This window comes from Chiloscyllium plagiosum, unplaced genomic scaffold (genome assembly GCF_037043375.1).
Source record: "Chiloscyllium plagiosum isolate Xiang-an unplaced genomic scaffold, Cpla_swu_hap1 HiC_scaffold_16, whole genome shotgun sequence".
Classification (NCBI taxonomy): Eukaryota; Metazoa; Chordata; class Chondrichthyes; order Orectolobiformes; family Hemiscylliidae; genus Chiloscyllium; species Chiloscyllium plagiosum.
This window is the reverse complement of record NW_028270154.1, coordinates 86110960-86124332: the sequence shown is the minus strand read 5'-3', so window position 1 is coordinate 86124332 and position 13373 is coordinate 86110960. Positions and strand designations below refer to the sequence as shown.

The 13373-nt window shown below is 43.3% G+C and overlaps 1 protein-coding gene across 2 annotated transcripts in view; it reads left to right on the top strand.

The window, feature by feature from the left end:
* LOC122556810 (slit homolog 3 protein-like) overlaps positions 1-13373 on the top strand; it is a 685608-nt gene that overhangs the window by 542060 nt on the left and 130175 nt on the right. For both annotated transcript variants that reach the window (XM_043704014.2, XM_043704015.2), the window contains one exon: positions 635-798. In XM_043704014.2, the coding sequence (XP_043559949.2) occupies positions 635-798 (164 nt within the window). The remainder of the gene's footprint in view (positions 1-634; positions 799-13373) is intronic.

The following is a 13373-nucleotide window of genomic DNA, read 5'->3' as shown; positions in this document are numbered from 1 at the left end:
ACCCTTATAAATCTTTTCTGAACCCTTTTAAGTTTCACAACATCTGTCCTATAGCAGGGAGACCAGAACTAAATGCAGTACTCCAAAAGTGATGTGTGTATGGAATGAGCTGCCAGAGGAAGTGGTGGAGGCTGGAACACTCACAATTTTCAAAAGGCGTCTGGATAGAATAGGTAGGGTTTAGAGGGAAATGGGCTAAGTGCTGGCAAACTGGACTAGATTTATTTAGGACATCTGGTTGGCATGGACAAGTAAGGGTCTGTTTCAACGCTGAACATCTCTATGACTGTGACTCAAAGTGGCCTAACCAATGTCTTTTCTACAAGCCTTCTACATTGTTTTTTGTTGTCCCATAAATAATTTGTTTTTTTTTTATGTGACACCTTCAATAACACAAAATGCATCATTGCAGAATTATCGAATTACCAAGCCTTGGACATTCCAGGGAAAATATACTTCTGAAGATGATCTGTGATAGTGCCATCGTCTCTAAGTGGAGAGACTTGTCTTGCAATCTGGTTAACTATTGACAGCTAATATATGGAATGTTGCAGTGTCTTAATTCTTTGGTTTTGATGTTATTTGTCCTTTTCTCTCTCTCTCTCTCTCTCGATGACAAAATGTTTAAACTCAGCCACTTGGCCCAGAATCCTTTTGTGTGCGACTGCCATCTGAGGTGGCTAGCTGACTACCTCCACAACAATCCGATTGAGACCAGCGGTGCCCGCTGCACCAGCCCACGCCGACTGGCCAACAAACGGATCAACCAGATCAAGGCCAAGAAGTTCCGATGTTCAGGTACAGTGCATTCCGAGGCATGAGCTGTGTATCCAGTTGAACTTGGCGGGTGGGGGTCCAAAACTAGACAGCATAGGTTTAAGGTGAGAGGGAAAAGATTTAAAAGGGTCCTAAGGGGCAATGCCTCTTGCTCAGAAAGGCAATTGAATTGCTGGCGAGGATGGAATGTGGGTTTAATCCCTTTGCACTGACAGGACACAGTCAGGAACAGGGATTGCCGAAACCTACTGCGAGGCGGCACGCTGATTAAGAAGGCATATGGTGTGCTTGTCTTCACCGGCTGGGGCATGGAATGCAAGAGTTGGCAAACCATGTTGCAGTGATATAAACCCCTCGTTAGGCCACATCTGGAGTCTTGTGTGCAGCTTTTGTCACCACACTAACAGAAAGACGTGAAGCTTTGGAGAAAGTGCAGAGAAGGAGCACCAGGATGTTGCCTGGTCCCAAGGGCATTGGCTCTGAGGAAAGGTTGAAAAGACTAGAATTGTTTTCACTGGAAAGATGGCGGCCGAGAGATATGGATAGAGTGGATAGTCAGAGGCATTTTCCCCAGGGTTGAGGTTTCAATTACAAGGGGGCACAGGTTCAAGGTTAGAGGGGGAAAGTTTAAGGGAGATGTGTGAGGGAAGTTTTTCACACAGAGAGTAGTCGGAGCATGAAACGCACTGCCAGAAGAGGTGGTGGAAGCAGGCACGTTGGAACCAAGGGCCGATGGTTTGTTTTCTCAGTATTGTTAGGGCATGATTGATCGACGCAGGCTTGGAGGGCCGAAGGGCCTGTTCCTGTGCTGTACATCTCTCTTGGTCTTTTGTCATTTTCAATGATCTTTGACAAGCTCACCTTTTCCATGGTGTGCCATCACTTTCACCGAGAGCACAAATTTACGTGTTTGGAAACATATGTATCAAAAAGTAAGGCTGCTGAAATTAAATTTTACTGTCTGGGACAGCAGTAATTAGGAAACAGGGCCATCTTTGTAAATTAAATCCAGAAAATGTTATTACATTAGCAAGAAGAAAGGCAGGATGGGCAGACACTGATAAATGAGGTTAACTGATTTATTGTACGAATCCAATCTTAAGATGGTATCTTTGCTTTTTTCATCTTTATAATCAGTATGCTTTTGGTGAACGAAACTGTATTAAAGAATGATGATTAATTTGACAACCTTCTGTTGATTCTCTGTTTTGACCACTGTTGGCAATAGGGTTGATTAAGTAGTGAAGGGTATTGATATCACGGAGTGTACCTACTGGGAAATGTAATTAGCTGGAGCTCATGTCAAACAACAACAGGCAGATAAATCCGGCTGTCCCTGACACAAAGACAAAACAATAAAATGCCTTGAAACCCTCATAGATCAACAGTAATGCTCTTAGTTTGGATGAAAGTACCTGACCAGCTCGCCCATTCAAGAATAATTCACAGGAGTGTTCCATTGTCTTCAACTTGCTTTCTGCCAGCAATATGACAGACTGGCGTCTTTCACAATCACATCAACAGCGAAGATACTTTACAGCCATTAGCATACTTCGAAAGTGTAGTTGCTGTTTTAGCGCAGCAGCTGATATTCAGAGACAAAACCTTTACATCGAGCCCCGATTATACCCCAAGTTTTCTTGAAGTCCAGGTAACGCAAAGGCAGCCAAAAGTACAAAGTTAATTTATCCACTGGGAGTATACTGCTCATTGAAAGGGGGTTCCTCTTCTTCTGGTGGTCACTCAGATGAATGAGGACACTTGCATCTCTCACCAACCGACCAATTCATTGCTGCAGAAGGCTGTAGAGGCCAGGTCATTGAGTATTATTTAAAGCACATGGATAAGTTTGACAAGTTCTTGATTGTCAAGGAGATCAAAGGTTACAGGGAGAAAGTGGGAAAATGGAAAATGAAAAACCTATCAGCCATAATTGAATGGTGGACCAAACTCAATGGGCCGAATGGCCTGATTTCTGCTCCTGTGTCTTATGGTCATGTGGTCTTATGCATTCGGTGGATTGGCCATGCTAAATGGCCCATGGTGTTCAGGGTTAGGGTCATAGAGGAGAAAGTGAGGACTGCAGATGCTGGAGATCAGAGCTTAAAAATGTGTTGCTGGAAAAGCACAGCAGGTCAGGCAGCATCAAAGGAGCAGGAGAATCGACGTTTCGGGCATAAGGAATCAAGAAGGGCTTATGCCCGAAACGTCGATTCTCCTGCTCCTTTGATGCTGCCTGACCTGCTGCACTTTTCCAGCAACACATTTTTAAGTTAGGGCCATAGAGTCCTACAGCATGAAAACAGACCCTTCAGCCCAACCAGTCCATGCTGACCATGTTCCCAAACTAAACTAGTCCCACCTGCCTGCTCCTGACCTATAGATCCCTCCAAACCTTTGTTATCCATGTTCTTAATCAAATATATTTTAAACATTGTAATTGTACCCACATCTACCACTTCCTCAGGAAGTTCATTCCACACACGAACCACCCTCTGTGTAAACAATTTGCCCCTCGTGTACTTTTAAATCTCTCTCCTCTGACCTTAAAAATGTGCCCCCTAGTCTTGAAATCCCACCCTAGAGGAAAGCCAACTACCATTAACTCTGTCTATACTCCTCGTGATTTTATAAACCTCTATCAACCTCAACTTCCACTACATGTGGAATCTTTCGAAGTGAGGCTACTGTTATGTTGCCGCTACCATTTATGAAAAAGGGTTTCAGAACCACAGAAACCGTCTAACAGGTTGTCAAAGTGCGATATTTATAATCTGTGATAGAAAGTAATCAGAGAATGATGACTTCGTGCTTTGGTGGGCTATTCATACTGATTGTCATTAAGCAAGCTATTTCTATAAGGCTGGGTAACATTCTTTGAAGTGATATTAGTGCAGCAGTCAGGATGCATCCTTCCAACGATTGAGAAAAACAGGCCATCCTTCCAGAAAGTAAAAATAGACATTTTAAATTTTTCATAGCGCTGTGAAAGCGACTGTTTCAATGATTAAGAGTGAGGCACATTCCCAATCCATTATGTCATTGTAGCCTCCTGCTAAATGCATAGAATTGTCTGTCCTGCTACAGTCACACTATCAGTTCATTCATAAGTGTGTTCATTCAAAGAATTTGTGGAGAAACTTTACGCGTTTAGTTGACCGAAACACAAGAATAGAGTTCTGTAAATAAATGACGTGCCATTTTTAGGGTTAATAGATGTTCCTTTTTAATGTGCATCCTTGACAGTTGCTGAACAAACCAAGTGAGTTAATATGTCTGTATGGCTGTATGTCAGTCTTTTATGGTGTTACAATGATGTTTGCAGCAGCGTTTCCTTCCACATCGAGCGTGCAAACAACCTGGGAAACTCTATAATAAAAACCGAAAGAACTGCAGATGCTGTAAATAAGAAGCAACAACAGAGATTGCTGGAAGAGCTCAGCAGGTCTGGCAGCATCCGCAGAGAGAAATCAGAGTTAATGTTTAATGCCCAGTGACCCTTTCTTAGAATGGGACCTGGAGCATTAACTCTGATTTCTCTCTACAGGTGCTGCCAGACCTGCTGAGTTTTTCCAGCCATTTCTGTTTTTGTTTCTGGGAAGCTCTTGATCGTGAATCAGATTTGGAACTTAAAATTTGAGGATTCTTTCAGATTCACAGCAAGTAGGAAATCCCACATTTTAATTTTTCTCATAAAATAGCTACTTGTTTTCTCTCTAAAACAGCAACTGGAATGGTCGTAACAAATCATGGGTCTAATGAATCTCGTGTGTCCACAAATTAGCTGGGAACAGACTACATGTGAAAAGATTTATTTTATTATCAACAAATACTGAGCAATTTGAGCTAACTCTATTTTAGATTTATGTAAGAAGTTTCTACAAACTGCAACAAACAGAATTTACGCATGACCAAACTGAATCCTTCATTGTTATAGCAGAATGCATTGAGTACAGGCAATGACCCTAGCTACCAGCAGTTCTGAGGAAGGGGCATTGGACCCAAAATGTTAACTCTGCTTTCTGTCCATGTATGCTGCCAGACCTGCTGAGCTTTTCCAGCAATTTTTGTTGTTACACCAGTAGATGATAGGAGCCCTGCCTGAGGTTGGGTCTTCTGTTCATCCTCAATTTTGCAGTTTGCTTTTCACTTGTTCAGTTTCATGTGGTTCAGCATCAGAAGTATTTTCTCCCTCTTCTTCCACATCCAATTAAATCTTCATTTGACAAGTTCTCATGCCTTAGAATACAATCACTGCAAGCTTCTCATCCTCTCTGGATAATATCCACCAACAATCTTTCTTTGCCCATTATCCTGAGAACTTCTGAATTATTCTTGTGTTCTCTTCAACTGACCCCCTCTGTTTTCTCAGGAACCACATTCCACAACGTTTTGAGTCCTTGTGTGGTATAATAGGATATATGTTGGACGTGACAATGTATCTGATCATGTGACTCTGACAACTCTAAGACAGATGTAACTCAAATGGGCTTCTGTAGAGAGAGATCGAGACACCAGAGAGCTGTCTTCAAGAAGCATCTCTGTGCAGATGTAAATCACAGAATATTACATGATAAAAGGAGTTCAAGAGCTTTACGTAGAAATACGAACCAAGAAGCCTCGGGGACAGTGTATGTGCAATCAATCTGCTCAAGATAATGCTGTTTTTCAATGTGCAGGTAGCAGTATTGACTTAAAATACAAGATAAAACAAATTGGATGCCCTAGTTTCTGAAGGTCCACATTTTAATTTCATAAAACAAGGCAATCAACATCACAGTTTTGACAGTGAACTTTGCACATTCTCCCCACTTCTGTGTGAGTTTTCTTCAGTTGCTCGGGGTGGCATGGTGACTCAGTGGTTAGCGCCACTGCTTCACAGCGCCATGGACCCTGGTTCGATTCCAGCCTCAGGCGACTGTCTGTGTGGAGTTTGCACGTTCTCAATGTGCCTGTGTGGGTTTCCTCTGGGTGCTCCTGTTTCCTCCCATTGTCCAAAGATATGCAGGTAATGGCAGATTGGCAATGGGAAATTGCCAGTAGTGTTCAGGGATGTGTAGGTTAGGTGCATTAGTCAGGGGTAAATGTAGAGCAATAGGGTACGGGAATGGATTTGGGTAGGAGGGTTGGTGTGGGTTTGTTCGGCCGAAGAGGTTAGAGACAGAATAAATGAGAGGGCAAAGACTTGACAGATGATTATTATGGAGAAAATCACCAGTCTCGGTGTCATAATCAGGATTCAGCGACAGAGTTTATTGTACAAGGAAACCAGAGCTCCGGGGAGAAAGAGAGAGACGTGCGGCAGCATGGCTGTCAGCTGTGAGCCTTCTCTCCCCCTTGGAGCACGTGTCACAATATTTTATACATTTCATGGTATAATGGTCCTGATATCGAGTCTTTGTGCAGCATGGTTTGTTCACAGAAAACATTACAGAGTCATTGTCAGTTTCAGAGGAATGTTACAGAGTCATTGTCAGTTTCTGAGGAATGTTACAGAGTCATTGTCAGTTTCTGAGGAATGTTACAGAGTCATTGTCAGTTTCTGAGGAATGTTACAGAGTCATTGTCAGTTTCAGCAGCTACACAGAAGTCCATTGCTGCAGTAATTGGTCGTGATCGTTCTTCTTGAGAAGGAAGATTGTTTTCCCTTACTGCGAAGCTAAGGTATTAACACTTGTATATAAGCAGTCTCAGGTAGTTAACGTTTCTATTGAAGGTGGTGGCTGGACTCAGACACTTTGGCGGGCAGTAGATGTTACTGATGTGTATTATCTCTCCCACCCACCTTAAAGTAATTATCTACGTTCTGTGTCTATTGTGTTGGTATCCTGTTGGCCTCAGGCTGTATCTGTGTATGCTTCACTGCACTTTTCCCTGTACTGGCTCAGCGGTCATCTTGTGTGTTAAGTGACCCACTTATGGCTCAGCAGCCATCTTGTGTCTGTGTGCCCCATGTCAGCAGGTCCCGTGTCAACTCCCACTTCACAGTATAATGTGGTAGCAGGTGAGGTTATACACTTTGGCGAGAATAATCGGAAAGCTGAAAATTATTTCAATGCAGAAAGCATTGGGATGCAGAGGGATTTTGGAGTCCATGCATATAAATTACAAAAAGCTAGCAGGTATGGGAGAAGCCAAATGGAATGTTGACCTTTATTACAAAGTGATTGGAATAAATTGCTAAAACAATAGTTAGACCAAGTCTGGAATTACATGAACAATTTTGGTCCCCTTAACAAGGGAAGACAGGCTGACGTTGAAGGCATCCAGAGAAGGTTCACTCAGTCAATTACAGGTTAGACCCTGTCTTATGAGAAGGGAGTGAATAGGTTGGGTCTGTACTCAATGGAGTTTAGGAAAATAAATTATTACCTTACTGAAGCAGAGAAGATTGCAATGGGGCTTAACAACGCAAATTGTAGGTAGACCCACAATGCCCTTAAGGAGGGAATGCCAGGATTTTGACCGAGCAACAATGAAGAAATATTTCCAAGTCAGGATGGTGAGTGGCTTGGAGGGGAACCTGCAGGGGATGATGTTCCCATGTGTCTGCTGCCCTTGGCCTTCTAGTTGGAAGTCGTCATGAGTTTGAAAATTGCTACCTAAGGATCTTTGAATTTCTGCAGTGCATCTTGTAGATAGTGCATCTGCAACTTCTGAGCATCGATGGTAGAGGGAGTGGATGCTTGTGGATGTGGTGCCAATCAGTAGGTACTCTACTCTGAATGCTGTCAAGCTCCTTGAGTGTTGTTGGAACTGCACTCATCCAGGCAAGTGGGGAGTAATGACTTGTGCCTTGTAGATGGTGGGCATACTTTGGGGAGTCAGGAGGTGAGTTACTCGCTGCAGAATTCCTAACCTTAGACCTTCGTAGCCATTGTGTTTATGTGTCAAGACCAGTTGAATTTCTGGTCAATGGTAAGCCCAAGGATGTTGATAGTGGGGGCTTCAGTGATGGTAACACCATTGAATGCAATGAGGCAGTAGTTTGATTAGAGATGGTCATTGCCTGGCATTTGCATGGCAGAAATGTTACATGTGACTTGTCAGCCCAAGCCTAGATATTGTCCAGATCTTGTTGCATTTGAACATGGACTGCTTCAGTATCTGAGGAGTTACGAATGATGCTGAACATTATGTAATCATCGACGAACATCCCCACATCTGACCTTATGATGGAAGGAAGGTCATTGATGAAGCAGTTGAAGATGATTGGGTCTAGGACACTACCCTGAGGAACTCCTGCAGAGATGTCCTGGAGCTGAGATGACTGACCTCCCACAACCATAATCATCTTCCTATGTGCCAGGTTTGACTCCAACCAGCGGAGAGTTTGCTCCCTAATAACCATTAATTCCAGTTTTGCTCGGACCCCTTAATGTCACACTCAGTTGATGCAACTTTGATGTCAAGGGCTGTCACTCTCGCCAGGCAATTCCAGGCAAGTGGGTGGGTATTCCATCGCACTCCTGACTTGTGCCTTGTAGATGATGGGCATGCTTTGGGGAGTCAGGAGTTACTCACTGCAGAATTCCCCTCTGGAATTCAGCTCTTTTGTCCATGTTTGAACCAAGGCTGTAATGAGGTCGGGAGCTGAGTGGCTCTGGGGGATCCCAAACTGGGCGTCACTGAGCAGGTTATTGCTGAGCAGTACTGTCATTGACACCTTCCATCACTTTACTGATGATCGAGGGTAGACTGATGGGTTAGCAATTTGCTGCTTTGGATTTGACCTTCTGCTTGTGTACAGGACATAGCTGGGAAATTTTCCACATTGTTGTAATTTTACATGAACAGTTTGACTAGGGGAGTGACATGTTCTGGAGCACACGTCTGCAGTTCTATTGCTGGAATGTTATCAGGGCCCATAGCCTTTGAAGTATCCAGTGCCTCCAACCATTTCTTTTTATCATTTGGAGTGAATTGAATTGACTGAAGGCTGGTATCTGTGTTGCTGGGGACCACTGGAGGAGGCCGAGATGGATCATCCACTTGGCACTTCTGACTGACGATAGCTACGAAAGCTTCAGCCGTATCTTTTGCACTGATGTGCTGGGCTGTCCCATCATGGAGGATGGGGATATTTGTGGAGCCACCTCCTCCGGGGAGTTGTTTAATTGTCCACCACTGTTCTTGACTGAATGTGGCAGGTCTGCAGAGCTTAGATCTGATCAATTGATTGCGGGATTGCTTAGCTCTGTCTATCACTTGCTGCTTACGCTGTTTGACATGCAAGTAGTCCTTCACCAGGTTGACAACTCATCTTCAGATAAGCCTGGTGCAGCTCCCGGCATTCCCTCCTGCACTCTCCATTGAACCAGGGTCATGGTTGAGTGGAGGATATGCTGGGCCATGAGTTACAGATTGTGCTGGAGTACAGTTCTGCTGCTGTTGATGGCTCACAGCATGTCATAGATGCCCAGTCTTGAGTTGCTAGTCTGTTCAAAGTCTGTCTCATTTAGCACGGTGATAGTGGCACACAGCATGATGGAAGTTGTTCTCAAAGTGAAAGTAGTACTTTGTCTCTACAAGAACTGTACAGGTGGTCACTCTTACCGATACTGTCATGGACAGATGCATCTGCAACCAGCAGATTGGTAAGGATGAGGCCAAATATGTTTTCCCATCTGCTGCAGACCCAGTCTAGCAGTTCTGTCCTTTAGGACCCGACGAGCCCGGTCAGTAGCAGCAGCACCCCTCTTGGTGGTGGACATTGAAATCCCCCAGCCAGAGTACATTTACACCATTGCTACCCTCTGCTTCTTCCAAATTAGGATCAATGGACATATTCTTTTGTCAGGGGGTCACTGGAGAACAATCGAGAGCTGAAATCACACCAAATATTTTCTGTTCCCAAATCCACAAACATTTGGCATCTCCAAATGACATTGATTAAGTTATTAGGGAATGGGGACCCCTCTGATCTTTATAGTTCAGTAGCATGTTATGCAATGAAGTCAATTATTGAGCTATTCATGCAGCAGCATGTGGCAAGCTGATTTTATACATTTCCAATTAATTTAAAACCCTCCAAGATAACATTAAAACCTCTGAAGCATCCTCTAGTTTGACAATATGTCGCTGTGCATACTGTTCTTCAGATTCTAACCTCTTTGCTTCACCATTGGTATCGCCATCCAACTAAAACTTCCTAGATTTCCCACTGCAACTCTTCTCCCTCTCCACTTCCCTTTAAAACAACATTTAAAACGGACCTAATTTTTTTCTTTCTGTTTTGAACTCCATACCTTTGATCTTACTGACCGTTGTCATGTCTAAAGGCCTAAAAACCAATTATGCAGGAATCAGATGTATGTGCGAGTGTAACTGGGGCCCAAGTTCATCATTGCAGTAGAGTCAGGTTATGTGCACCAGCACACAGCAGTCTGCTAAATAATTGACATGGCAAGTTGGATTAAGAAGAAAGTGTTCAGCCGTTCCCAAGCCTCTTTCTAACATCTGTGAGCCAAAAAACAACAGAGACATAAAAGCAAACAAAAACAGAAATTGCTGGAAAAGCTCAGCAGATCGAGCAGCATCTGTGGAGAGAAATCAGAAGGATACATAATAGTTGGTTTCCACTTTTCCGTACCTCTGATGGTGTGGAGCTATTTATTTTTAGTTTGCTAGTCTTCCTACAGGTGGTCGGTCTCCCTCAATAACACTGTTATAGATGAGTGTTTACTCACCATAATGCCACTTTATTGAACTTTAGTTGGGCCACACTTGGAATATTGCATACAGTTCTGGTCACCACACTAACAGAAGGATGTGGATGCTTCAGAGAGGATACAGAATAGGTTTACCAGGATGTGTTGGGAGATTTTAGCTACAAATAAAGATGGGCTAGACTGGGTTTGTTTTCACTGGAACACCGGAGGTTGAGGGGTGACCTGATAGAAGTTTATAAGATTGCAAACAGCATAGATAGAGTAGAAAGTATGAGGCTTTTTTCCCCAAGATAGGGGGATCAGTTATTAGGGGACACAAGTTCAAGGTGTGAGGAGGGAAGTTTAAAAGAGATGTACAACGCAAGTTTCTCACACAAAGGGTGGTGAGTGCCTGGAACATGCTGCCAGAGCGGGTGGTGGAAACAGACACAATAGCAGCATTCAAGAAACACCTGGACGGATACATTATTAGGAAGGGAATGGGGGATACGGATCCTGTAAATGAAGCGAGTTTTAATATGGAAGGGCAAAACGTGTCAGCATAGGCTGAAGGGCCTGTTCCTGTCCTGTATCGGTCTTTGTTCTGCTTCGAGCTCTGCTATCCTGCTAAAACAAATCCAGGATGATGCGTTCCTCACAATTGCTATGCCCTGCTGCAGTGATTGTTCACAGAGCAGAAGAATAAAGAAACTGAGAAATAACACGTGGATCGAGCATCATATTGTGAAATGGTGTCAGTAGACAGAGGGTACAAAGCAAGGAGGTTGTGTTAAATTAATGTAAATCATTGGAATGTTGTGTCCAATTCTCAGCACCACACTTTTACTTGGACATCACAACCTGAGAGAGGATGCTGAGGTGAGGCGATTTATTAGAATGATGATGTGGAGGAGCTGGTGTTGGACTGTGGTGGACAAAGTTAAAAATCACACAACACCAGCTTATAGCTGATGAAGGAGCAGCGCTCCGAAAGCTAGTGCTTCCAAATAAACCTGTTGGCCTATAGCCTGGTATTTGAACAAAACATGGATAACAGATTTCAATTATCTGGAGACCCTGGGGAGGGAGTCTCCATAGTCCTTTCAGACTATAGGGCTGCTCTTTCATGAGCGAGAGAGAGAGAGACAATAGTGGTGATTTAACCTGAGGGCCACCACACCTCAGGCAAGGGGAGAGGTTGAGAAGGACAGTCCCTCATGGTGATCTCAGCCAGTGATGGAATTGAACCCACATTGTTGGTATCACACCATATCCCAACCCAACCATCTAGCCAACTGAGCTAAACTGACCCCTGGAGAAAGCCTAAAACTTAGCCATGTGGAGTTTATTATTAAACACTCAACGTTGGCCCAGTTCGGGTAATCCACAGCTGTCCCTCGTGGATGGTAAAAGAAATGCAAGTATAAGATCATTTCCCTGTCCTGAATTTTGTAGTAAGGAGCTGATATGTGGTAGCCAGGGGCAACAGGTTTCGGGATATTTCATTGGTCCAGTGTGCTTTGGTTTGAATTGCCGGAATGAATATAGGTGAAGTCTGTCCACTGAGAGCTGTTGAATTGAAACGTTAAATCAGGCCTAAAATTTGAATTCAGACAACATGAAGGAAAGTGCACAACCTCTAATTCCAATTCAGTTGGGCCTCTTTGAATGGGAGACCAGCAATTTACAATTCATACTTTAAACCTGGTGCTGGAGAGGCTGGGGGTTGGGACTGAGCGGGGCAGTGGGGGCTGGTGTTTATTCTGAATGAAAGTTCAGCGCTCTCCACTTTAAGCTCAAAGCTCAGCACCTGGGACCTTCTGAATAGTTCTCCACCATTACAAGCGTTCCAAGATTTGGAAGGATTTTTGAAGGGAATCCAGTGTTTTCTAACCCACTACTGCGACCTTAAACAAAGATTTGATCCGAATGTGTATCTGCGTTTCTGTCTGAATCCAATTCCTCTGAAAAAAATTGGCACTTTTATATGTTGTTGATTGTAATAGTCCTCTGAATGTCCTCAATGTATGCCTGATCTTCTAGGTATTGCCTACAGGTTTTAACGACAGACAGTGCTCAAAGTACAAACAGATGGTCAGGGCATGGTGGTTTAGGTTTGGAACTTGTGATAAAACTGTTTCCAATGGCGACTGTCCAGACACCAATCACGTGATGATCCCAGCTGTTTCGCAGCATTAATTTTCAACATTTGCCTAATTAAACAGTCCCCAAAGCTTTGCTCCTGAACAGATTGTACTCCCACATTTTGTGTTTAAAAACAATATGCCATTTCTAAACCTCCAAGGTGCAATCTAATTACACTATTGTTCCTTTTTCTATAATGTGACAACTTTGAGTAGCATCAAACACAATATCACTGGAACATAGCAACAATGAATGCTTAACCATGCAGAGTGCTTTAAGATACTGTTTATTCCTAATGAATGTGGAACTAATTGAGCTATTGTTGCTTGGGCTTGCATTTCACGTTGAGTTACACATTGAGTTAACCCTGTATCATTAGCCGAAACCTGTTAGAAGAAGCCTACTTCCTGTGGTTAGCACTTGTCACACTTTTCCATTTAATTCAATCTAAAACGAAATGGTTGGTGTTGAAACAAGGGGATATGTTATGTCAACGGCAGCAATCTGTGTTTATGGAGCTCCTTTAATGTAACTAAACATCCCAAGGCATTTCGCAGAACAAAATTCGATACTGAGGCACATAAAAAAGATATTAAGGCAGATGGCTAAAAGAAAGGTCAAAGAGGTAAATTTGAAGAATCCTATTAAAGGATGTATGAGGGATAAAGATACCAAAAAGATTAGTGAATGGAAGACACTACTTAAGACTTCAGTGCCTGAAGGCGATATGATGAGGGTTGCTGATTGTTGATAGAGTGGTTAAAATCAGGAGGGTGAGTGAGGACAAATCCGGATGTCTGA